This window comes from Staurois parvus, unplaced genomic scaffold, assembly GCF_062004578.1.
Source record: "Staurois parvus isolate SC_StPar_1 unplaced genomic scaffold, SC_StPar_1.0 ptg000201l, whole genome shotgun sequence".
NCBI lineage: Eukaryota > Metazoa > Chordata > Amphibia > Anura > Ranidae > Staurois > Staurois parvus.
Genome location: NW_028317997.1, coordinates 114,237 through 141,720, shown reverse-complemented (window position 1 = coordinate 141,720; position 27,484 = coordinate 114,237). Strand labels below are relative to the sequence as shown.

At 41.1% G+C, this 27,484-nt stretch overlaps 1 protein-coding gene across 12 annotated transcripts in view; it reads right to left on the bottom strand.

Moving 5' to 3' along the window:
* Window positions 1-27,484, bottom strand: part of LRRFIP2 (LRR binding FLII interacting protein 2) — a 195,661-nt gene that overhangs the window by 86,882 nt on the left and 81,295 nt on the right. For 6 of the 12 annotated variants that reach the window (XM_089678239.1, XM_089678243.1, XM_089678245.1 and 3 more), the window contains exons 5-11: window positions 15,894-15,947; window positions 15,765-15,809; window positions 13,086-13,154; window positions 11,471-11,521; window positions 2,861-2,902; window positions 2,521-2,583; window positions 872-946 (exon numbers count right to left, since the gene is read on the bottom strand). The exons of the other annotated variants lie outside the window; for them this stretch is intronic. In XM_089678239.1, the coding sequence (XP_089534365.1) occupies window positions 872-946; window positions 2,521-2,583; window positions 2,861-2,902; window positions 11,471-11,521; window positions 13,086-13,154; window positions 15,765-15,809; window positions 15,894-15,947 (399 nt within the window). The remainder of the gene's footprint in view (window positions 1-871; window positions 947-2,520; window positions 2,584-2,860; window positions 2,903-11,470; window positions 11,522-13,085; window positions 13,155-15,764; window positions 15,810-15,893; window positions 15,948-27,484) is intronic. 12 annotated transcript variants of the gene reach the window in all.

Genomic DNA, 27,484 nt, shown 5'->3' with positions numbered 1-27,484 from the left:
TTTATAAACAAAAATATATTTTTTTCAGGGTACTTAGTTATTATATATGAATACTTTATTGTGGCTAATTGTATGAATACACGTTATTTATTTTTTGTAATTAGTTATCTTGAAGGATCTTAATGGAGGGTTATTAGTACTAAACAAGATATTATAAATTAATAAGGAGCGCAACACATTTTGGTGAAATAATATGTATACACAGTGGTAATTATGTGTTGGATGTTTGCGATCCTTTATTAGTAAGGACCAATTTTATTTAGATTTGTGCTTTAAGGTGGACTTTTGGTAGATATAATTTGGCTCGCAAGATATATAGATAACCATTTAAACTTCATTATAGGCGTTTGTGGGGAGGTTTTAACGCTCGGCAAACACCTAGCAACCGCATGCGGCGTTTGCCGAGCATTACAAAACGCTCCGCAAACTCCGGACCAACGCTTGCCAAACGCTATAGGGGCGTTTGGCAAGCGTTGGTAAAACAGTCAAGTTTGAACGAGCCCTAACACATGTAGTAACACTTTGTGAATAAATGCTCATCATAAAGGCTAAGAAAAGCTCTAAAAACTTGACAAAAAGTATTTGAACTCATAAGATTGATCAGAACACACACATGTTGTGAAATTCTCAGTTAAATGAAACAGTTCCACAGCAATCACAGAATTTCCTGTTTGGAGTCAGCTGGCTGCATTAGATTCCTCCTACTTCAGCATCTGGAGGCCTTGTATGGCAACGTTACATACTACCGTGTGTATGCTTACATCTAACAGCTTACTCTGACATGCCAGGACAATTGCTCCAGAGTTAACCCCGGCTAGTAAGCATCTTACAACATGCAGAATAATACAACCGTGCAGCAACGGGAACAGACCCGAGTGTGGTAGCTGGAAGAGGGTATGCTATATTTAAGACTGCTATAGTTTCGCTGATCATGATAAAGTCCGCTCTGTAAGATGTAAAAGAAAACATAAAACATTTGGATTAAAATGCTGGCACTATTTCTATAGCATATAATCAATGTGTGTGCCTAGATATAGCCAGTCATAGGTTACAGCAACTAAACATAAAACAATTGTAAGCTCCAAGGATCAGGCCCTCCTAACCCTCTTGTATTGAACTGTACTGTCTGCCTTTATACTGTAAAGCTCTGAGCAAACTGTTGGCACCATATAAATCCTGTAAATCGGGAGGCTCAAATCGCACCGCATATGTATTGCACAGGAATGCGCCGCGGGTTCATGTGTGATTTCTGGTTTTGAACTGGTCCTTGGTCTTTCTTGAGGCACAGCTCTCAGGACTGTAGTCACACTAGGCTCTCAAAAGTTATCCCTCCTATGCCACAGGTTTAGCAACAGTGTCCAGTTTATTACAATAAACAACTAGAAAAGCTACAATTTCTGTGGAACTTGTGTCAAGTGTTCTTGCCTCCACCAGTAGACTACAACTGGAGTGGGCGGAGTAACTGGGTGGGGTGGGCGGAGTAACTGGGTGGAGTGGCTTGTCACATATATATATACACACACATATATATATATATATATATATATATATATATATATACACACACACACATATATATATATATATACACACATACATACATACATATATATACACATACATACATATATATACACATACATACATATATATACACATACATACATATATATACACATACATATATATACACATACATATATATATACACATACATACATATACACATACATACATATATATACACATACATACACATACACACATATACACATACACACATACATATAAATACACATACACACATATACACATACACACATACATATAAATACACATACACACATATACACATACACACATACATATATATACACATACACACATATATATATATATACATACACATATACACACACACACACACATATATATATATATATATGTGTGTCTGTCAAGCAGCCCATAAATTAGTCAGTTTTTTTTTTTCCATTGAACCAGCAGACTGAATGAAAAAATAAATAAATAAAAATGGACCCAAAACCTCTCCGCTGACCTACTGTATTCTGACAGTGAGGGGACTTCCCCAACGTCAGAATACAGTGATCCGCACTGCTGGCTATAGCCAACAGTGCTGATCGAGCGGCATAAATCCAATAGGTTGGTTTTACAGAAATTATATCGGTAGATCACCTTCTGTACAACCTCCCTGCCCATACAGATCGAACCAGCTGAATCGGCCGAATTTTGATTCATGTATGGCCGGCTTCAGTCTACCTCAACAAATTGTAAACAGCAATGCACTTGGGTAGAAAGTAGCGAAGGACAATGAACAGTTTTCTTCTCCACAAACATTCTGCAGAGGACGCTTTATTAGCACTAGGTAAGAAAAAAATGTATGTCTAGTATACAGTCCAAAAAATGGTAAATTGTGCAAGTTATGCTGCAGACAGTTCCGTGTTTTGAGATACAAGAAAAAACATGCTGACATATGTCACCAAAGACATTTTTGGTACCAACCAGAAGGTCTTTATGATAATTAGAAGATTTATTCTTGCTTCCATAAGAGTTGTAGGTATTATTCTAAAAAAATAAAAAAATATTGGTTTCTAATGCACCACATAATAAAAGTTGTAATATCTCCTAAGAGATGTTTTTCTTCCATCAACATCATCATACTTTCAAGAGTAAAATCACTTTTGTTTTAGTGGTTAAAGGTTATCAAAGTTCAGAATAACCACACTTGCAAACAGATTAGTGGCAGGTTATTGCATTTTAATGTAAATAAATCCATTCCACAGTAATACAAGTTGTAAAAGTTTCATCACACCATCATGCACATCATTTTTTTTTTACATACAGAGTGCACACTTCTCCTGGATGAATCCTTCAGCGAGTCATACTGGTATAAATTATAAAGCAAAAACAAAAAAATTAAGAGGAATAATGAAAAATAAAACAAATGCAAACCCTGCTTTAACCTTTAAGGCATCAAAAAAGTGCAGATTGTTTAGTTGACTTCAAAGGATGTTTAGGGACATTTGTTTTTTTTACTTCTTCACTCATGGTATATACTCAAAAGTAACAGTAGTAGTTTTCCTGTACTGTCAATGAGTTTACAATATTTCCAGACCAGCAGTTTACATTTGCAGCACCTAAAAATAACAGTTTCAGTAAGACACTGTTCTAGGGCTTTACGGAGCTCAAATGAAAACATGTTTTACATGACTCTTGTGCTAATCAAATATATAAAAGTGATCTATATTTCCAGTATGTTTTATGTCTCCTTCAAAAATTAACTGTTGGCTTTATTGACCAGACTGGAGGCAATCTCAGATTTAAAGTTCAGAAAATATAGAAAGGGTTCGGTTTTTACTATCCATAACATTAACCATACTCTAGCAAACTGCCAGAAATTAAAAGAGGCCAAGGAAGATATATTAAAGCAGTATTGAAACCCAAAAACAAACATTTATTATATTATGATTTGCTAATCCTTAACCACTTCCCGACTGGCTGTTGTATATAAACGGCAGGACGGTGGCACTGCAGGGTCGGGTGGCCATTTATAAAAGGCCTCCTCGCACCCTGCTTGTGCGCGCTCCCCGGGAGCGCGCACACCGCGATCCGGTGCCCGCGGTGTCCTCCGGACACAGTGAAACACCGATCGTCGGACAGGACCTCTGTACGAGGTCCCGATCATGTGATCACTGATTGGCCAATCAGTGATCACATGCAAAGTAGTAAGCAAGATGTCATTTCTGACATCATTGCTTACTATGTGTGAAATCTGTGAATGATCACAGAGGTCACATGGTACAAGGCTATTCACAACAGCCTTGTACCATGTGACAAGCTGTGACCAATCACAGCTCACTCCGTAGTTCTCAATGGCTGCAAGAATGCAGAAAAAGAGAGAGAGAAATGATTGCTTTTATATCCTATATGGGTGTAAAAGCAATCAGTGTAAAAAAAAAAAATCTTCATCACCCCCCAAAAGTAGTACAGTGTCACCATGGTGACACTATACTGCTAGGGTGACAGTATGTAAAAAAAAATAAATAATATAAAAAAAATAAAAATGTAAAATAAAAACGTTTAAAAATTATAATTTTTGGTTATAAACTAATTTGGCTTATTTATTTTTTTACTATAAAGATAACGAAATACATTTTGGCCAAGATTTATGATGAAATATTATTTATTTGCAAAACTGTATAAGAAAAATTTTTTTTTTCAAAATTTTTGGACATTTTTATTTACATAGCAAAAAAAAAAAAAATCCCATTCGGTGAATAAATACCACCAAAATAAAGTTTTATCTGTCTCAAAAAAATGGTAAAAAATTCATATGGGTACAGTGTTGCAAAGTGTGATAGCGCTGAAAGCTGAAAATTGCCCTGGTCAGGAAGGGGGTAAAAGTGTCTGGACAGGAAGTGGTTAAATATGGTGGCTGCATTAGTTTTATTTATGTTTTTTTTTCACCTGGTAATCTGGCCAGTAAAACACCTCCTGTCTTTTCTGAGCAACAGGAGTTTTTGGACAGGCGACAGAATGATCAGATGTGAACAGAGGCCACTTACATTAATGGGATTTGGCTGGTTAAGTGTTTTGTAACAACAAGCTTTGAGCAGAAAATGTTTTACTTTAACGCATTAAATGCATCAATGTAACCCCCCCCCCCAGCAGGTCCCGATGTCGATCCTGTGCTTTGCATGAGAGCAGCATCACTGCTCTCTTTCCTCAATGGCTCCTGCTGCTGTCAATCACTGCTGGTGAGGAGGAAATAAGGACAGGGACGAGCTGCACTGTCTGTGTCAATGGAAACATGGAGTGTGGCCTGGGAGCGAGCCCATATGAGTGCCTCCTAGCATGCAGCTTGCTATGGGGGCACTCAGCAGAGGGAGAGGGAGCCAAGACCGCCAGCAGAGGACTCCAGAAGAGAAGGATCGAGCCTGCTCTGTGCTAAACCATTCCACTGAAAAGGTAATATGTTTGTTATTTAACAAAAATGTTCCCTTTACAATCACTTCAAGGTGTCTCCACTCCATTGGAGGAGCAACAGAGACATCTTTGGGCAGCAGCATTATTAATCCAGGGGGGAGTGTTGTGTTAAATACAGTATCAGATTTACATGAACTTGACCAAGAAATTAAAGACTAACGCCAACTAACACTTTCTAAACAATTACAGGTGCCGTTTTTTATTCATTTTGGGATAAGGGCTTTACATAAATTAATGAAAGCTAATCATTGTAAGCACCCTTCTCATTGGTAAATGATTTCAGCCATCTAGAAGCCACTTTTGCAGGACAGCTTGGTCTGTTAAAGGAAGCTGACAAATTACTGCCTTACTGACTAGATAAATGGGCGAAAATAAAAATGAAAAAAATCTACTACAGCCACTATATCTAAGGATTTATAAGATACAATATATTAGATTTTGTTTTTGGGGGTTTAATACTGCTTTATGTGATAACAAGTTGTCATATATATTTATAATCATATTCAAAGTAAACATCTAAATGTATGTTTGTACTATGCACAGCTTCCACATCATCATACTCTGGCACACTGATCAGAAATTCAAGCAGGCTAGGGATGATATTGTAAAAGATACTCTAACAAGGTGCATCGTATAGTTGGAATAATCAAGAAAACAACCAAAATACATACCGTATTTTTCGCTCCATAAGACACACTCCCCCCCCCCCCCCCCCAAAAAAGGGGGAAAATGTCAGTACGTCTTATGAAGCGAATATGGAGCGGCCGGTCCGGTATTTCCACCGCCACCATGTCAGAATACCGGGCCGGCCACTCAGCTCTGCAGCGGGACCTTATGGAGATGACTGCTGACCTTTGGGGAGGGGAGGGAGCGGGTACCTGAATTTGACAGGTACCCGCTCTTACTTCCGCGGAGTTGTTCTTTGACCTTACCTGTTCCTCTATCCAGCGGCGCGCGGTCTTCCCGGCTTCTGTAGTGTGGGCGCTGGGCATGACAGCCGGGTGCAAAGTGCGCATGCGCAGGAAGCGGTGCTTTTTGTGAATGGTAAGGCGGTAACTGGGACACATGACAGATCCCAGAAGCCGCCGGACCAATCACAAAGCGCAAGTGCTTCTCGCCCATGCGCACTGGGCACCCGGCTGTCATGCCCAGTGCCCACACTACAGAAGCCGGGAAGACAGCGCGCGGCTGGATAGAGGAACAGGTGAGAACAACTCAGCGCAAGTAAGAGCGGGTACCTGTCAAATTCAGGTACCCGCTCCCCCCCCCTTCCCCAAAGGTCAGCAGTCATCTCCTGTACTGTCCACAGTCTCTGGTCATTCCTGTGCTGTCTGCAGTCTCTGGTCATCCCCTGTACTGTCCGCAGTCTCTGGTCATCCCCTGTACTGTCCGCAGTCTCTGGTCATCCCTGTGCTGTCCGCAGTCTCTGGTCATCTCCTGTGCTGTCCGCAGTCTCTGGTCATCTCCTGTACTGTCCGCAGTCTCTGGTCATCTCCTGTACTATGTCCACAGTCTCTGGTCATCCCCTGTGCTGTCCGCAGTCTCTTGTCATCTCCTGTGCTGTCCGCAGTCTCTGGTCATCCCCTGTACTATGTCTGCAGTCTCTGGTCATCCCCTGTACTATGTCCGCAGTCTCTGGTCATCTCCTGTACTATGTCCGCAGTCTCTGGTCATCTCTTGTACTGTCCGCAGTCTCTGGTCATCTCCTGTACTGTCCGCAGTCTCTGGTCATCTCCTGTACTGTCCGCAGTCTCTGGTCATCCCTGTGCTGTCCGCAGTCTCTGGTCATCCCTGTGCTGTCCGCAGTCTCTGGTCATCCCTGTGCTGTCCGCAGTCTCTGGTCATCCCTGTGCTGTCCGCAGTCTCTGGTCATCTCCTGTACTATGTCCACAGTCTCTGGTCATCTCCTGCGCTGTCCGCAGTCTCTGGTCATCCCCTGTGCTGTCCGCAGTCTCTTGTCATCTCCTGTGCTGTCCGCAGTCTCTGGTCATCCCCTGTACTATGTCCGCAGTCTCTGGTCATCTCCTGTACTATGACCGCAGTCTCTGGTCATCTCTTGTACTGTCCGCAGTCTCTGGTCATCTCCTGTACTGTCCGCAGTCTCTGGTCATCTCCTGTACTGTCCGCAGTCTCTGGTCATCTCCTGTACTGTCCGCAGTCTCTGGTCATCCCTGTACTGTGTCCGCAGTCTCTGGTCATCTCCTGTACTGTCCGCAGTCTCTGGTCATCCCTGTACTGTGTCCGAAGTCTCTGGTCATCTCCTGTACTGTCCGCAGTCTCTGGTCATCCCTGTGCTGTCCGCAGTCTCTGGTCATCCCTGTACTGTGTCTGCAGTCCATTAGTTCATTATTTTTTTTTTCCTGTTTTCCGCCTCTAAAACCTAGGTGCGTCTTATGGAGCGAAAAATACGGTAGTTGTCGGTTATCTGCGGTCTTCAAAAAATAAATTACACAAGCAACACTGTAACACAGTTGAGATTATACAGTCCAACAAAAAGTATTGTTTGTATTACTAGACATGATAATGATTTTCAGTCCTAAACTGGGGGAGGATAAGAGCTGTGAAAGCATTGGACATCATCAATACAACGCTGTGTTTGTCAGTTTCAGTGAACCTGCGTACTGACATTTAAGTATATATAGACAACATTTAAAGCCACAGATCAATTTGTTTGATGTTAAATTGCAACAACTAAAAAACATACTTGCATCTACACCGGAGAAAAATAAAGCTGGCACAGATCACTGACTGGCCAGAGCAGGAAACCCAAAACACGACACACCCTGCTATCCATCATCCACCAGAAGCAAATGGATATGAGTAAGCGCTGGCACAAAGCCGCACATGATCAACCTCATGAGTCAGGAAAAAGGCTTCTATTATAGCTTTAATTCAATGGCTCACCTCCCCCTCCTAAGATTTCTCATGAGCCATTTCTATTTTAAAAAATAAGCTTTCTGTAAGCAATCTCCACGATTGGAGTTATGCTATTTCACAGAAGCTGCATTTATTGTCAGAAAAATGCATTCTTACATTAAAGTTAAAACAGTTGAAACAGTGTTGTGCATAGTAAGTTGGTTTGAATTTTTTTTAAAAATTCAGTCATAACTATATATACACATATATACATACTATATTGCCAAAAGTATTGGGACACCCCTCCAGATCATGTGATTCAGGTGTTTCAATCACCTCCATGGCCACAGGTATATAAAATCAAGTACCTAGGCATGCAGACGGCTTCTACAAACATTTGTGAAAGAATGGGTCGCTCTCAGGAGCTCAGTGAATTCAAGCGTGGTCCTGTGATAGGTTGTCACCTGTGCAATAAGTCCATCCATGGAATTTCCTTGCTAATAAATATTCCATGGTCAACTGTTAGTGGTATTTTAACAAAATGGAAGCAACTGGGAACAATAGCAACTCATCCACGAAATGGTAGGCTACGTAAAATGACAGAGTGGGGGTCAACGCATGCTGAAGCGCACAGTGCGCAGAAGTCGCCAAACTGTCTGCAGAATAGCTAAAAACCTCCAAACTTTGCGTGACCTTCAGATTAGCAAAACAGTGCGTAGAGAGCTCCATGGAATGGGTTTCCATGTCCGAGCAGCTGCATCCAAGCCTTCCATCACCAAGCTCAATGCAAAGCGTCGGATGCAGTGGTGTAAACTGGACTCTAGAGTAGTGGAGACGTGTTCTCTAGAGTGATGAATCAGGCTTCTCTGTCTGGCAATCTGATGGACATGTCTGGGTTTGGCAATTGCCAGGAGAATGGTACTTGACTGACTGCATTGTGTAAAGTTTGGTGGAGGGGATATTATGGTGTGGGGTTGTATTTCAGGGGTTGGGCTTGACGCCATAGTTCTAGTGAAGGGAACTCTTAAGGTGTTAGCATACCGAGACATTTTGGATAATTTCATGCTCCCAACTTTGTGGGAACAGTTTGGCGATGGCCCCTTTTGTTCCAACATTACCGCGCACCAGTGTACAAAGCAAGGTCCATAAAGACATGGAGTTGGGGGTGGAGGAACTTGACTGGCCTGCACAGAGTCCTGACCTCAACCTGATAGAACACCTTTGGGATGAATTAGAGCGGAGACTGTGAGCCAGGACTTCTCGCTGACATCAGTGCCTGACCTCACAAATGCGCTTCTATTAGAATGTTAAAAATATTCCCATAGACACCCTCCTAAACCTCCTGGACAGCTTTCCCAGAGTTGAAACAGTTATACCTGCAAAGGGTGGGCCAACTCAATACGGACTAAGACTGGGATGCCATTAAAGTTCATGTGTGTACAGGCAGGCGGCCCAATACTTTTGGCAATATAGTGTATATATACATACACAACTTTATAAGTATGTGCAGGTGTCTGTGCCCTAGAACAAAAACTCTATCTACTGTAATAGTAGATAACAGATATAGAATATCAGAATAACAGATATTCATATTTTCAAGATATGCTCTCACTTTTCACATATTTTGCAAGGTTGTCATTAATATTTAGGTATATTAGAAGAGGCATATGCACTACACAATGCAATGCCACAAAGGCATGTTAACCAGATAAAACTGTGGCCCCTGGAAAAGAAGTCCTTTAAAGCTCATCTATCTGACAGAGTATAGGTTTCCCCAAGAGCTATGGCCGTTGAAGAATTTTCATTTGACGCGGTTTCAGGTGTGTCAAATACCTGGCCTAATGTGTGCTGTGGCTCCTCCTGCTGGCTGCTTCATTACTAATGCCTCTCATGGTGAAGTAGCAGCCAGAAGGTGAAACCACAGCACACATTGAAGACCGAGTGTCTGCAAACTATTCCTCACCCCCCACTGACACCAACGATGGGGCACTATTCCACCCCCCACTGACACCAACGATGGGGCACTATTCCACCCCCCACTGACACCAACGATGCAACAATATTCCTTCCCCCACTGACAGCAATGACGGGGCACTATCCCCCCCCCCCCACACTGACACCAACGATGGGGCACTATTCCTCCCCCCACTGACACCAACAATGGGGCACTATTCCTCCCCCCACTGACACTAATGATGTGGCACTATTCCTCCGACTGACACCAATGATGGGGCACTATTCCTCCCACTGACACCAATGATGGGGCACTATTCCTCCCACTGACACCAATGATGGGGCACTATTCCTCCCACTGACACCAATGATGGGGCACTATTCCTCCCACTGACACCAATGATGCGGCACTATTCCTCCCACTGACACCAATGATGGGGCACTATTCCTCCCACTGACACTAATGATGGGACACTATTCCTCCCACACTGACACTTATGATGGGGCACTATTCCATCCGCTGACACTATCCTCCCACTGATTTTTTTTTTATAGACTATAGTCCGGCCCTCCAACGGTCTGAGGGACAGTGAACTGGCCCCCTGTTTAAAAAGTTTGAGGACCCCTGACTTAAAGTGAGTAACGTCAGTACTCACTGCCCATTAGAGAAGCATTAATATTCTTCTTTTGCAGGTGCCATCTTTTTAGAGTATTTTTCGGGCAAAGGAGTCCCTATTAAAATAATCCATAAATGTTTAAAAAAAACATGACGCTGAATTAATATAACTTAAGCAACATGTAGTACTTTATGTACAATACTCTCCTATTAAAAAAACACTAGTATAAAAGAAGAACAAGTAAAAACCTACCATTAGCAGCCTCCTATTTTTTTTTTCCAGGCTTAAAATTATCGTAGAACTAAATATTTACACCAGTTGTTTCCGGATGTCTATTCAAACTCTAGAGAGGCTGAGCTTTTGATATCTGCTTTATAAGAGGGTCAATATCACCAACGTATGAAATTTAGGCCATTCAATTCAAGCCAAAATTCCGGATTGTTCTACAGTACTTGTACTGCAAATCACTTTGGTGGTCCTCAGAATTCCCAGAAGCACTTAGCAGTAACACTGGAAGAAAGATTTTCCTGGGCTCTGAAGCCATTGAAAATGTTGACAAACATGAAGAAAAGAATCTTGCATGATTCAGGGAAGCCTATCCTGCCCTCAGCTAATACTGGAATCTTCTACTCTTCCAGCCACTCCATCCCCCACAGTTACTACCTTTTGTACCACTAGCCCCTCCCTCCTAGATTGTAAGCTCCAAGGATCAGGGCATTCCTACCCCTCTTGTATTGAACTGTATTGTTACTGTATTGTCTCCCATTATATTGTAAAGCGCTGAGCAAACTGTTGGCGCTATATAAATCCTGTATAATAATAATAATGATTGAGTTATACTATTTGTCATTGCCAACAACTACTTTTCCTCATTTCCCAGAGTTGTACTAAAATTACTTAATTTTACAAACAAAAATATCAGCAGCACAACAAGCCAAAAAAAGTACTTTATTTATGTGAAGGGAATTGTTGTTAGGTTTTGTGCTAAAAACAAAATTGCAAATATTATACATGAAAGGGAACATTAGGCTGGTACATACATCTGTTCCATGTCTGCTTGACTTCGAAGATTTATCTTTCAAAATGTCCAACTTCATGTACCAGAAGACAGGGTGGGGAAAATGGTTTTAAAAAAATGAAAAACAAAATGACAACACATATTGAACAACCATATTGCACACAAAATGCAACTCCCACCAAATCCATGTTATTGTTTAACAAACATTTTTGCACACAATAAACCAATCAGTAGTTATCATTCAAACCTGCCCAATACCATCGCAAAATCTGGGCACTCAAAGTTAGTGTTAAGGTTAGCTTTAATTATGTTGTTTTCTTGTTTATAAAGTCTTTTTTTCTTCATTTATTCAAGGCGACATCAGAGATCTAAAAGATCGACTGTTCAGTTAGAATACCGCCTGCAGAAAGTGGGGCACTGGGCACAAAAACAAAACCACAGCCTAGGGGTGAGCCCCTGTTGGTGGCCCAATCCACCATTTGCTTGAGGCGGCTCAGATAATCACAAAGAGGTGGATAGAGAACAACTGGTCACAGATATAAGAACCTGAGGGGTGGGGTCCCATTTCCTTTAGGGAGAGGGAAGCTTCCACAGAGTTAAGGACATCCCCACTGTCAGAATACACTGATCAGCACTGAAGGTATGCAGCCCTCTGCGCTGATCGGTGAACAGAAATCTTCCAGCAGGGTGGTGGAAGAGAGGTCGATTGGTACATCTCACCATCTTTCGGGGACTCTGTGACAGCTGATGTTATTAATCAAGGTGTCGGAAATAAGAATTTGTTTACTGCTACAAAGTTTTCAACCAATCTTCATTCTTATTTATTTATTTCAGGTACTTGTACAGCGCTGTAAATTTACGCAGCACTTTACATATATATTGTACATTCACATCAGTCCCTAACCCTCAAGGGGTGTACAAATCTAAGGTCCCTAACTCACATTCATACATACACATACTAGGGACAATTTAGACCGGTGCCAATTAACCTACCAGCATGTCTTTGGAGTGTGGGAGGAAACCGGAGTACCCGGAGGAAACCCACACAGTCACAGGGAGAACATGCAAACTCCAGGCAGGTGGTTGGGATTCGAACCAGCAACCCTAGTACTGCCAAGTGGAAGTGCTAACCATTTAGCCACTGTGGTGCCAATTAACCTACCAGCATGTCTTTGGAGTTTGGAGTGTGGGAGGAAACTGGAGTACCAGGAGGAAACCCACGCAGTCACAGGGAGAACATGCAAACTCCAGGCAGGTGGTTGGGATTCGAACCAGCAACCCTAGTACTGCCAGGTGGAAGTGCTAACCATTTAGCCTCTGTGCTGCAAATTCTATTTACCAAGGCAGGTGTTAGGATTCATATATTAGTCTTAAAAGCACAATAAGATGAATGTAAAAAGTGCACATAATGACCTCTCTGCTGAAATCCACAAAAGCACAGTGATATCTAGAGTTTTCAGTGCAGCATGCTATTAAGTTGCTTTTCAATGAAAATGCATTAAAGCATCCATCTTTTTGTCTCTGAGTAAAAAAGCCAGTAAAGATGAAATTTATATTTTGACCACCAAACTCATAACTTACAACATGCACGGTCACAAAAGTGTCTAAATGAAGCACTGCATGCTTTAAGTACACACCACAAGGTCTCTCCTCCTGGAAGTACTGTCTCTGCCTTTGTGCGAGCCACCGACATCCAACGATGAGCTCTTAAGAGTTAACAAACGTTTATGTTTACAACATCCAAAAATGGCACATTATCCAAAACATATGTTAAATAAAATGACAACACTTAACCCTTTGAGGACCAAGGGACGTATTTGTCCCATATTTTTAATTGCCTGTATCATCTGATTGAGAACTTAAAATACTTTTTTTTTTTTTATTTGAGTCAAAATATTAGTTCTGATCAACAAATGGATCTAGCTTTTTGCCAATTATTTCATGAAATGGCTTAGTTACAGCAACTGAAGTATACAAACTTTAAAAACAAAAAATTGATTCTTTTGGCGTCCGTAATCTTATGGTCCTCAAAGGGTTAAGCCGGCCATAGATGGTTCGAATCTTGGACGGTTCAGCAGAGACCGGCTGAGAGTCAGTCCATGGATGGGCAGGCTGAGTGCACCCAAGTCAATCGATGGATCAACTTGGGTACAACCAGCAAGTTGGATTTTTAGGATGCGATTATAGCTGCCCGTGCCCCCCCCCCCACCACCACTGGAAGAACACAACAGCTCCACGGGAGAGATTCCCTTATCAACACTGACCTTGTTAATGGGGGAAACGAGTGACTTTCTTTCCTACAACTCATGGCTGCAGGATAGAAAATCGCATCACCTATGGCCGTATAATGTAATAATCAATTAACAAAATGTGTGAAAACACGTATCAAGGAAGTTTCCAGCAATAAAACGTTAAAGTCTAACTCTAGCCAGACCTTTGGGTAGAATCAGATACCACCACTGGTTCCTACGTAGCCCCCTCGGCCCCATGACCAGAGTTACCCTTCTATATGTTATGTTGTGATTATTGTATCTCCCTCCTGTGGGCAGGACCCCATTGTGTTCTCTTGTTCAAACGTTTTATTAACAGTAAAACCAATGTAACAAAGGCAGAGAGACATCATCAATATACATCAGAAATTGTACTGATAACATAACGTTGGGAATAGGCAACACAATAGCAGTGGCCTTATGGTGAAAATGGAAAAATATATCGCAAAAACAGTGCAAGGTTTCTAATGATAGCAAATGATTGGGGGTTGTCAACAATGGATTCATAATTTCGATCAGTTAGGATAATGACTCACTGGAACGTTGTGAAAGATTAAGGGGCTTTAGAGGAGGGTCGAAGAGGGGGTAGGTGAGGACAAGGGGGAGAAAAAGGGTAACAGCAATGACTCCATGAGCGGTAAGGAGGAACATGGTAACAGGCAGGCACCACGTAGGGTGGGTCGGTAGCAGTGTCCAAGGTGCTCTGTACGAGAATCAAGGAAGAAGAAGGGATTCGTCAAAATTAGGTGGGAGAAAACATTCCACCCAGGGGCTCCAAACATTTAAGAATTTAGGGATCGTGTCAAGAATCGTGGCTTCCACCTTTACGTGTATCATAGCTTGCGTTATTCTAGATTTAACAGCTGTGATGTTTAAGGTGGGGGATTTCCAGGATTTCGCTATGACCTGCTTGGCCGCTGTAGTGACTTGCAGAAGAAGTTTGAATTCTGAATTGGTAATACCAGGAGGGCGTTAATTGAGTAGGGCTGTGGCTGGGTTGGGTTGTAACTTGGTGGCGCTGAGTGTGGATAATATATGGAAGATTTCAATCAAGAAAGCTTGGGTGACTGGACAATCCCACCATATGTGGAAATGCGTTCCTAGGTCTCTACAGCCTCTAAAACAATTGGGTGAGTAGTTAGGAGTATACTTTGCAATTCCCATTGTGTTTTCTGAGCTCTGCCCACATAAGGGATGTATCTTGGTGTGGAGAAAGGGAAGTTGCTTCTTTGGCTCCTGAGTCTATGCCTGAAGCTGTAACTGTTTGATTTACCCTGCGGATCTCCTCTATGCTGGTACTCAGCACCTGTTGTTTTTCTATAGTTGTTTCATTTTATTGCAACTATAATTGTACAGATTATTGCCGAGCTGGGGTTTGCTCCATGGCTCTGTTTTGTAACCTTATCTAGAACCAACTCTAGCCAAATTAAAATTGCTGGTTTTGTATAGGGTGGGAAAGATTAAAAATTTACAGGTGTCTTGTTTCTGTCACCCCACTGGAAAAATGTTCACCTACATTTTCAGGAGTTTAGTGGCAAGGCAGTTTACAGGCAGAAAAAAAACCCTTTAAAATATAACATGGTAAATGACCTGAACAAGTATAGGGGCAAGGGAAGTTAAAAAAAAAAAAAAAAAAAAAACACAACCTGATTAGCATACATATTCCAGGTCCGTGGCCCAGAAAGCCTTGAAACCTGCATGGTCAACAGCACAGTCAAGCAATTAGAGCTTTCATAATGAGAGTTCAGCAATGGTTGCCTTAAAAATTCTGAGAACTTCTAAGAAATCCATTGATAGTATATTATAAAATTTGCATCCTCTGGTTCCTCCTCAGTTTCCAGCCAAAGCAACTGTCTGGCTGCTGATGCATTCTATTTTGCACCAACGAAGAGCTGGAAAGCTAATGGGGATTTTGCACTCCACAACATCACAAACCAGCCATGCTGAAAGCCTGTTGCTAATGTAGCGTCACACAGATTCAGTATAAAAAAAAAATACTATTTTATCTCTTATATATGCGTTATAAAAACTTTGAAGCACACTAACCCTATGAGTTTCAAGACCTCGTCTAGTGGTCAACCCTGAAGTCTCCTTAAAAGAAGAAATCATAAAGAAAAACGATTAGTGTTGGAAGATGCCACCAGTGAGAACCTAAAATGAAAAAATGGTACAAACCAGTAGTGGACGATGACTGGACCGGTGAGAGTACCTGGCCCGGTCAGAATCCTCCTGAGATGAAGAATAGTACATTCAAGTGTTACTCATTTTTATTCATATTAAAAAGCAACTACACACACTGCCGCAAGGAAAAAGACAATGATTTAAAGAAAAACTTTCAAGGTATCATGCACAAGTCTGTTTTATTACTTAATACTTGTTTTATTTTTAAAGCCTGAAAGATACAAATAAATGTTGAAAGTTGTTAGGTTTCAAATGGTATTTTTGTTACCACACTTTTATTCAAAGATCCTCAGATGTGAACTATTCTGGAATAGCTAAAATAAAAAAAATTCAGAGAAAGTGAAAAGGCACCTGATCCCAATACTCCAGACAGCTTTTAGCGGCTACATTGAAAAATTAAATAGATGTGATATGACAATTTGAGAGTGATGATCTTATGCCTAGGGGTCACACCTGACACTTTTCATCTGCCTGCTGTTTTGAGTGGAGTGAGCAATTGGAACTGTAAGTATGGCTTCCTCCCTCCACCTCTCTCTGCTGATAAAAATGTGTTAGCTTAGCACAGTGGTTCTCAACCTGTGGGTCGCGTCCCCTTTGGGGGTCGAATGACCCTTTCACAGGGGTCCCCCAAGACCATCAGAAAATACATATTTCCGATGTGTAAAGAGTTGCTACTGTGTAGAAAGCAACTACTGTGTTGAAAGCAGCTACTGTGTTGAAAGCAGCTACTGTGTTGAAAGCAGCTACTGTGTTGAAAGCAGCTACTGTGTTGAAAGCAGCTACTCTGTTAAAAGCAGCTACTGTGTTGAAAGCAGCTACTGTGTTGAAAGCAGCAGTATTGGAGGTAAAACGACACTCATGAATTATAATTACTGGGTAAATAATTTTATGGTTGGGGGTCACCACAACATGAGGAACTGTATTAAAGGGTCACGGCATTAGGAAGGTTGAGTACCACTGGCTTAGCAGGTGAGCTTACAAGCTTGTAAAGCTCTCTTCAACAAATATATATATATGAGCTGCCTTTAGCTTGTGCCAGGCAAAATCTGGTGTCTATAGAGGGAGACAGAAGCTCACTGATTGGCAGCTGTCATGTAAAAGATAAATAAGAAGGTTTAGGAACTTTTCCTAACCAGTACTGTTCTCCCTCCAGACAAGATATATGGCAAAAGCAGAATGGGCTGGCTCTTAGTTTACTTCTTTCTCCGCAATGCCAAAATCATACTGTAGCACATCAGAGATTTTTTTTTTTTAAACTTTGCATTTCAATGGTTTTTATTAATTTTAATTTTAAACAGTATAAAACAGAGGCAACAAAACACGCCCACGTAGGGGCTATCAATTGCACCAATAAAAAAAAAAGCATAATAGAGAAAACAGTGCTCTAACTCCAACAAGGCAAAAGGTACGCCCATGCAGGGGATATCAATGGCACATAAGTTACAATAACATTAATGTAACTGACTATAACAACTAAAGGCAGCTGTCCACTGTCACACCAAAAACAAACAGAAAAAGAGAGAAGGAAAAAAAAAAAACAAAACAAAATAAAAAAAAAAAACAAAGAGCAGGGGTCCAAGAGCTCCAATACCGAACGTGAATGCCAAACGCCATTACATCCCCATACTAGCCGAGGGGAGCGTGGGAAAGGCATGTTGCAACCACGGCTCCCATATTTTCAAAAATTTACGTTGGGAGTCGTTGCATATACTCAACATCTGTTCGTTGAGCATCATAGTGGTCATACGATCCCACACCCCCTGAAAAAGGACAAACGGACTCTTGCATATCAGAGATTTTAAGCACTAGGGACAGTAGGGATTCTGCCAGCATGTCTACTTGTCTTTTCATTTTTAATGGCAACCTTAGGCTTCAATAGTAGACCTAAACTCTAATCCAACACTACTCTATTGAGTTTGATAGACCACTGTGTATCACACAAACAACTGTCATATTTTTGTTATAAAATACAATTTTCATGTATTTTCATCATATTTTTGCATCTCAGTGTTGACCTCCTACAGCAGTGGTTCTCAACCTTCCTAATGCCGTGACCCTTTAATACAGTTCCTCATGTTGTGGTGACCCCCAACCATAAAATTATTTACCCAGTAATTATAATTCATGAGTGTCGTTTTACCTCCAATACTGCTGCTTTCAACACAGTAGCTGCTTTTAACAGAGTAGCTGCTTTCAACACAGTAGCTGCTTTTAACAGAGTAGCTGCTTTCAACACAGTAGCTGCTTTCAACACAGTAGCTGCTTTCAACACAGTAGCTGCTTTCAACACAGTAGCTGCTTTCAACACAGTAGCTGCTTTCTACACAGTAGCTGCTTTCTACACAGTAGCTGCTTTCTACACAGTAGCTGCTTTCTACACAGTAGCTGCTTTCTACACAGTAGCTGCTCTTTACACATCGGAAATATGTGTTTTCTGATGGTCTTAGGGGACCCCTGTGAAAGGGTCGTTCGACCCCCAAAGGGGTCACGACCCACAGGTTGAGAACCACTGTCCTACAGCTTCTTTCCGCAATGTCCTGTCTACATGCACATAATTTCTCCAGACTTCCTGTTAGTGATAATAATGGACCATGCATAGACAATGTGCGTCCATAACATGATATACTTAACAAGGACCTTCATGGCAGAATCATCAGCTATTATTTTAATGAAAGCTGGATAATTAAAAGGACTACAAAAAAAATTTTGCAATTACAGTGACATGTTACAGCTTACATGAAATTTTAGTGAGTGGATTTAAATCTATTTTAAAGCCCTGAAGTTGGCGGAAATATGACTGTATATCCGACTACCATCTACAGTCTCAAATCAAAGGGCAATAATAATTGTTTGAATATTCATGCCAGGATTTGGAATTGGACGGAGCAGGTGTGGACAGCCTAGTGCAGAATTTAGAAGCTAGTTCCAATCTGGGCTCCAGCAGACAGTGAAGGCTATAAAAAATAAATAAATTCAAGGGTCCGCTTAAAAAAAATAAAAAATTAAACACTGGTTGCTCTGCCTTTAAAGCTTCCAGAGTCAGATACGACCAAGCAGCCAGTAAGCAAAGTGGGAGTGAAGCAAGAGCTTCTGCAATAGTAGTTGATGGTCATAAAAAATGACCATATTAGCCAGGAAACTAGCGTTCTTAAAAAGGAAAGGATGGTAAAGTTGGCCTCTGTCGGTCCTTACAGATTTTCTTTAGTATCATTGCAAGGCCAAGTTTCACTGTTTGAAAGCATTTTACATTGTTTACACATTCTCCATACCTGCCAATCACTAAGAACTTACTCCTACCTATTGCAGTCCCAGATTGGAAGGGAGGGAGGGGTCATATTATAGTAGTTGTACCTTGAACATATCCTGTTTGTTTCTCTAAACTCACTTCAAGTTAACTGCACAATCTTCTTATGCAGAAAAGCCAATAAAAAAATCTATTAACAAAAACTGAATGTGTACTGGATACTAGCTACACTGAATCTATAGGAGATTGGGGTCTAAAATCGAATATAAATGACTAATACCTCTACTGCTACTTCTAATATTAACCCCCCTGGCGGTATTCCCGAGTGTAGCTCGGGGTAAAGTTTCAGTACCACAAGCGGTAACCCCCGAGCTACACTCGGGAACACCATGCGGCGCTGCGCCGGGATCCCTCGATCACTTACCTTGTCCTGCGCTCCCGCGGTGTCCCTCCTGCAGTGTCCCCGGCAATGTAATCCGGTGGATGCCGGCATCTGTCATCTGGGTTCCGTCCCCTGCGAGCGTCGGGACGTACGGGGGACGGAACCGGCGGGAAATTTGAAAATGACAAAAAGTGACATTCACTAAAATCACATAGTATAACATTCCTGTATCAACCCATTTCACATACATTTTGTCCCGAGTGCTTTGTCCGGCGCCTTGCCTGCATTTTTACTGTTCTTTCTGCCTGGAAACTTAGAAAAGTCCATGGCGTCCAAAAAGCGTCCCTTTAGGTCAAATGCGGTTTTAGACCGGCTAGAGAACAGCGATAGTAAATCAGAACCACTTGCAGAATTGAGTGATAATGATTCGTGGGGGAAATTCCTCATCAGACACTGAAAACGATTTTGCGACTTTGCTCAGCGATGTGCGAACTTGGCGCTCTATTTCAAATTTCAGTGTTTTTGGTTTGATTATATTATTGAATTAAATTTATTATTATATTATTTTTTATGATTATTTATAAATTATAATTTCGTGTTTCAAGTTTTATCATACCCCGGATGTTTACTAGACTCTTGTTCGGACAGATTTCAGTGAGTTATTCCTAAATTACAGCCTACAATAAAAAAAATACATATTTCCATGCAAAAAAATGTACCGCTTTCAGCATCAAAAATCTGAAATAATCATACCGCCAGGGAGGTTAATAATCATTATCATCATAAAGTTTAAAAAATAAACATGACTGTCTGGATGATTTGTTCCCTACCCCAAAATGTTTTTTGTGCTCTTTTAACCAAATGGTCTGTAAACACGGACTCTGCTCCTAACACTGACACTATGCCAAAGAATGAGGAATGTTACACAACAGGATTAGCCACATTTAAAGTATAACTAAAGGCAACAGAATGGAGAGGGACTAAAACACCTTGTATTGCTGTCTGTGTCTCCGTTAGGGAGATTCATCTTCTTTATTTGGCCCATTGACCATGATCATTGAAAGTGAAAGTAAAAGAAAAATCCCAAATTCTGTCCTCAGAACAGGAATAGAGGAGAAATCTTCATATGGGGACACAAACTCTGGGGAACGAGCCCTCAAGAAATTTCCTTAATTTGCAGGAATTGCACAGGGAATCTCCCCAACGGGACACAGACAGCACAAATAAACCCTACAGGGGTTATAACCCTCCCTTACTCTATCCAAAATGAAAAAAACTAAGTTTTGTCTATAGTACTACTTTAAGATTCTAGGTGCACAAATGAATGGGTTAGCTCACCTTTTTAAAAAAGATTAAAATACTGTTCAGTTAAGGGGTGTAGTGTAAAAAGCACTGTCCAAATTAGAAAACTATGGCTTACTTTACATGATATACCTATAGGCCAATCTCTGCTTCACCCAGGCCTGGCAAAAAAAAAAAAATAAATCCATTCTAACCAATAACAGGAGTGAGAGCTCAAACAGGCACATGTGCAGTACACTTTCCCTCCCCCTATCACAGCAGCCTCTAGACACTGCAGTGGCTTATTGATTACATAGTATTACACCGCGTTCCAAATTATTATGCAAATTATATTTAAGTGTCACAAAGATGAAATATTTTGTTTTTCAGTGTAACTCATGGATGGCATTGTGTGTCAGGGCTCTTTTGATCACTGAAAACAATCTGGGACACCTGTGATAATTAGATTGGCCGGTGAGCCCAATTTAAGGAAAAACTACTAAAGGACGGCGTTCCACATTATTAAGCAGAGCGCCATTTTCAAGCAATATGGGGAAGAAAAAGGATCTCTCTGCTGCCGAAAAGAGTGAAATAGTTCAATGCCTTGGATGAGGTATGAAAACATTCGATATTTCACAAAAACTTAAGCGTGATCATCGCACTATGAAGAGATTTGTGGCTGATTCAGAGCACAGACGGGTTGGTGCAGATAAAGGCACATTGAAGAGATTTCTGCCAGATCCATGCATCGGATCAAGAGAGCAGCTGCTAAAATACCATTACATAGCAGCAAACAGATATTTGAAGCTGCTGGTGCCTCTGGAGTCCCACGGACATCAAGGTGTAGAGTCCTCCAGAGTCTTGCAACTCTGCATAAACCTTCTATTCGGCCACCACTAACCAATGCTCACAAGCAGAAACGGCTGCATTGGGCAGAAAAATACATGAAGACTAATTTTCAAACAGTCCTGTTCACTGATGAGTGCCGTGCAACCCTGGATGGTCCAGATGGATGGAGTAGTGGATGGTTGGTGGACGGCCACCCTGTTCCAACAAGGCTGCGACGTCAGCAAGGCGGTGGTGGAGTCATGTTTTGGGCCGGAATCGTGGGAACAGAGCTGGTCGGCCCCTTTAGGGTCCCCGAAGGTGTAAAGATGACCTCTGCAAAGTATGTGGAGTTTATGACTGACCACTTTCTTCCCTGGTACAGAAGGAAGAACTATGCTTTCCGTAATAAAATCCTCTTCATGCATGACAATGCACCATCTCATGCTACAAAGAATACCTCTGCATCAATGGCTGCTATGGGGATAAAAGGAGAGAAAGTCATGGTGTGGCCTCCATCCTCCCCTGACCACAATCCTATTGAGAACCTTTGGAGCATCCTCAAGCAAAAGATCTATGAGGGTGGGAGGCAGTTTACATCCAAACAGCAGCTCTGAGAGGCTATTCTGACATCTTGCAAACAAATTCAAGCAGAAACTGTCCAAAAACTCACAAGTTCAATGGATGCAAGACTTGTGAAGCTGCTATCAGATAAGGGGTCCTATGTTACAATGTAACGTGACCTGTTCAAATGTTTAAAAAGTAAAAATGTTGTTAAAAGTTTGATTGAAATAGCTTTTGATTTCAGTAAATATGCTGAAAACACAGCAAATGACAATTTTCAGTTCTTTACAACCTATAAAGTGTTTTGAATCTTACTGTGCGGAATAATTTGGAACAAAAATCCTGTTATCATTAGGAGGTTTGTTCAATAAAATGTGAATTGTACTCTTAATAGTTGATGACATGAGAATTATGTTCACTGTTATTTACATCAATTATTTAGGTAAATGAGAAAAATATCATTTGCATAATAATTTGGAACACGGTGTAATTCTTTATATGGTGAACTAAAGCTGGCTATAAAATTGGTGTTCCACTAGCTAAAATAAATAAATAAAACTTGTACCTCCAGCCACACAAGCAAGGTGGATGGAGGAATAGTACATTGTGGCTATTTTAAATTGTAGTCAGATTTTCACAAGGAGTGCACATTTCTTAGATAATTATTCATTTTTATTGTTAAAAAGTTGCTAAAATGATAGTGATTGGGCTGTTCAAAAGAGACAACCCTTCTAAGGCTAGGATGTTTTAAACTACAGGCAAAACTTTTGTAATATTTGGATAGGGTAATGAGGGGTTAGAAGAAGTGTCAGGTTTTTATTGCTCTCTGTGTCAGTGTTAGGAAGATTAACTTAGACAGGGAGCAGAGGGGCCACTTGTTCTTGTAAAAACTGTCTGTAAAGCCTACAACACAAAAAGTAAAGGGAAATCTCAATAATAAAACAGAAATGGCAAACAAAACCGACTAAAACAAAGAAAACATGATTTGGCTTTAGATATACTTTATATATTAAACAATAATTGGCAGCTATATTAAATCCAAAGAAAAAGTTTTGATACTTTTGTTAACCTCCTTAGCGGTATTCCCGAGTGTAGCTCGGGGTAAAGTTTCAGTACCAAAAGTGGTAACCCCGAGCTACACTCGGGCTTACCATGCGGCGTTCTCCGGGGGTCCCTGCAGCACTTACCTTGTCCTTCGCTCCTGCGATGTGTCCCCTGCAGAGTCCCCGGCCATCTCCTCCGGCCGATGCCGGCATCCGGCTTCTGTGTTCCGGTCCCTGTGACGTCGGGACGTACGGGCGCCGGAACCGGCGGCAAATTTGAAATTTTTAAAAAATTTCATTTTTGCTGTCATTGCTGTTAAATGCATTTCACATATATTTTGTCCCGACTGCTTTGTCCGGCGCCCTGCCTGCATTTTGACTGTTCTTTCTGCCTGGAAACTCAGAAAAGTCCATGGCGTCCAAAAAGCGTCCCTTTAGGTCAAAAGCGGTTTTAGACCGGCTGGAGAACAGCGATAGTAAATCAGAACAACTTGCAGAATTGAGTGATAATGATTCGTGGGGGAAATTCATCATCAGACACTGAATACGATTTTGCGACTTTGCTCAGCGATGTGCGAATTTGCCTCTGTATTTCAAATTTCGGTGTTTTTGGTTTGATTATATTATTGAATTAAATTTATTATTATTTTTTATGATTATTTATTAAATTATAATTTACGATTTCGTGTTTCAAATTTTATCCTACCCGGGATGTTTACTAGACTCTTGTTCGGACAGATTTCAGGGAGTTATTCCTAAAAATTACAGCCTACAATAAAAAACTACATATTTCCATGCAAAAAAATGGTACCGCTTTCAGCACAAAAAATCGGAAAGAATCATACCGCCAGGGAGGTTAAGCAAGTTATTCAGTCCCGTTCTTGACGTAAGGCTGATGCCCACCACAGTTCGTCGAATTGCTTTAGAAGCCAGTACCACTGAGGCAGTTACTCAGCAGCCTTGTGGACAAACAATAGCCCCTGGTTTTCTCGGGGTACAAAGGATGACATAACAATGCATATTAGATTTGGCTATGGGTGTTTGCACATTACCCTCTTTAGGGTCAGTTCACACTAGTGCAACTCAAAATTCGTGCAATTTCCAGTGCGACTTTGATATGATTTTCATGCAACTTTACACTCTATGGCACTCAAGTTCCAAGAAAGCCACGTCAAAGTAGTGCAGGAACCTTTTTTAAAGTTGCTACAAATTTAGTTGCATAAATTGGAACGGGTGCCACTGAAATAAATGGTCTGCAACTTTGTGTCCAAAGTTGCATGGCAAGCCACACTAGTGTGAATGGAGCCTTACTCATCTAGCAACAACTCCATAGATTCACTCTTCCAAATAGGGCACTGCCTCAAGGAGCACAGGAAACTAGTCCTGGAGTGATGCTGTACATCAGGAAATGCTGACATCATGTCATGTTTCTCCTTTCCTTAGCCTGTATATAGGTATCTGAAACTATTTTTTTTTGGGGGGGGGGGGCGGGAGCTATGAAAACCATTAGATATTCTGTCAGGAATGGACTTGCCAATAATGGTGGGACTCACCTGCCTTGTGGGCTGCAGTACCAGGGCTGGCCAGCGGGTGCTCTCAGCAATCAGAGACTCAACCCTGCAATCAGCCAAACACCTGAAGCTGATTACGGGGGTTGTATTTAAGGAATGGCTAGACCTGCAGTCTGTGGCTTGGTGTGTTTTTTTCCATGGGCCCCTGTATCTTGTAACCTGCATTCCTGTTCCTGCCTGACTTGTTGCCGACCCTGCCTGATCCTGACCTCTGCTGACTTCTCCTGTTTGATCCCTGGCTTGTGACCCTGACTACTCTCCGCCTGCTCCTCCTGTACCTACCTGCCCGATAGTTATTGACCCGGCCTGCCTGACTACGTTGTGCTCTATATGTGTATGTTCCTGTGTATCTATATCAGTTTAGGTTTGGGTTTGTTTCACCTTGTTGTATGTATTTGTGTTAGCTTGGGGTTTGGTGCACTGCGTTTATATTTGTATTGTTAGTCTTAATAAATTGTCTAATTTATACCATATCTGAAACCTGCGTTTTCCTGTGTCAGTACACACACCTCTGGTCATACCCGGAGCCCTGACATATTCATTACAATATTCATATTTGGATCCTGCCTGGAATTTGGCTTTAAAAGTTTTTTGTTTTGTTTTTTATAGAAAAGAACATTCCTGCAAAACAAGGATTTAGTGAAAAAGTGAAGAACGACTTCATGATAATAACAAAGAACTTATTAGAGAAGAGGAGAATCATTAAAGCTATAAAGACATAATGGGGTAACTGCGCTAAACAGACATTGGAAGCATTTCAAATCGCTGAATACGCTGTAATAATCATGTTCTCTCTTCTACATCTTCCAGGCCAGCAAGAACAGGCCTCTTGGCTGCCTCTCAGCAATGGGATTCTATGATGCTCATTTTCATATTCGTTTGTAGCCAAGAACTTATAATAAGAACATTACAAAAGTTCACAGTGTGTTCCAGCATAAACAATGACAGCATTACAGCGCTGTACAATAAATTCTGACATCTCACATTATACAAAACAATAACAGACAAAATAACACCAATAACCAAAAAATGTAAACGTGCTATTTATTTACACATCAAGGAAGCCATGCAATCAACACTGCTAAAAACGTTTACAGCACAGAAATTCGTTTATAAAGCCATTCTTATCGATGCAAGCACAGGGTTCCCGGATTTCTGAATATTACCCAAAGGATTTTAGTCTAAAAAAGGATGCTAAACCAAAACGTCTGGAAACAACTCTAATTATAGCTGAATGTTGCAGTTGAATCCCCATAACCCTTATGCTAGCTGAATTTGAAATTCATGCTGTGTCAGCCCCGTCAACACTGCCTTGCTCCACAAATGTAGATGGATAAAACATAAGGAGATGAATAGAAATTTGCCAATTCAAACAGTGGCTGCATACAATCGGATGCAGTGATTGTTTTGGTATTCGGATAGTCACAGGAGCAGCGACTGTCAGAATACAATAGTCAGCAGGGTAGATTTCTCCATCTATGCTGTTTTGCATGGATGATGAAATTTATTGATTTCTCTCATTCAGGGAGGCTGAATGAGAGAAAGTGTGTTTGGTTAGTATAAGACCCCCTCCACCCCCACCATTGACATACTGCTTAAAGCGGAACTACACTGCATCCGAGTACCAAAAACCAAAAATGCAATTGAATTCATTTTTACTATTTAAAGCAAACTCACCCATCCATCCATGTCTCCATGCTTTAATTTGCAGAGAAACTTCCTTGAAAAACACCCCCTAGCATTTCTGGCTGTGGCCATCTTTAGTAATGGCAGATTTACTTTCTGGAATCCACATGCCCTTAGCTAAGGCATGCAGGCAGGAGGGTGTGCTTAGCTGGAAAAGCCCCTACCCCTACTCCGCTCCTGAAGACTCCTGAGAGATATTACATTAATACCTAGGCATAGAAGTCAAGAAGGAACTGAAGAAATGCAAAAAAAAAAGTGTAAAAACTAGTAAATATGATATACTTTCCTATCTATTTATAAATGCTAGGATGAGGATTTAAAATAATTAATGTTGATTGCGAGAGTGACGTTTCACTTTAAAGTGGTTGTAAAGACTGAAGGCTTTTTACATTCATGCATTCTATGCAGGTTTGTTACCTTCATGTGTTCTATGCAGGTTTGTTACCTTCATGCGTTCTATGCAGGTTTGTTACCTTCATGTGTTCTATGCAGGTTTGTTACATTCATGCGTTCTATGCAGGTTTGTTACCTTCATGCGTTCTATGCAGGTTTGTTACCTTCATGTGTTCTATGCAGGTTTGTTACCTTCATGTGTTCTATGCAGGTTTGTTATCTTCATGTGTTCTATGCAGGTTTGTTACCTTCATGTGTTCTATGCAGGTTTGTTACCTTCATGTGTTCTATGCAGGTTTGATACCTTCATGTGTTCTATGCAGGTTTGATACCTTCATGTGTTCTATGCAGGTTTGTTACCTTCATGTGTTCTATGCAGGTTTGTTATCTTCATGTGTTCTATGCAGGTTTGTTACCTTCATGTGTTCTATGCAGGTTTGTTACCTTCATGTGTTCTATGCAGGTTTGTTACCTTCATGTGTTCTATGCAGGTTTGTTACCTTCATGTGTTCTATGCAGGTTTGTTACCTTCATGTGTTCTATGCAGGTTTGTTACCTTCATGCGTTCTATGCAGGTTTGTTACCTTCATGCGTTC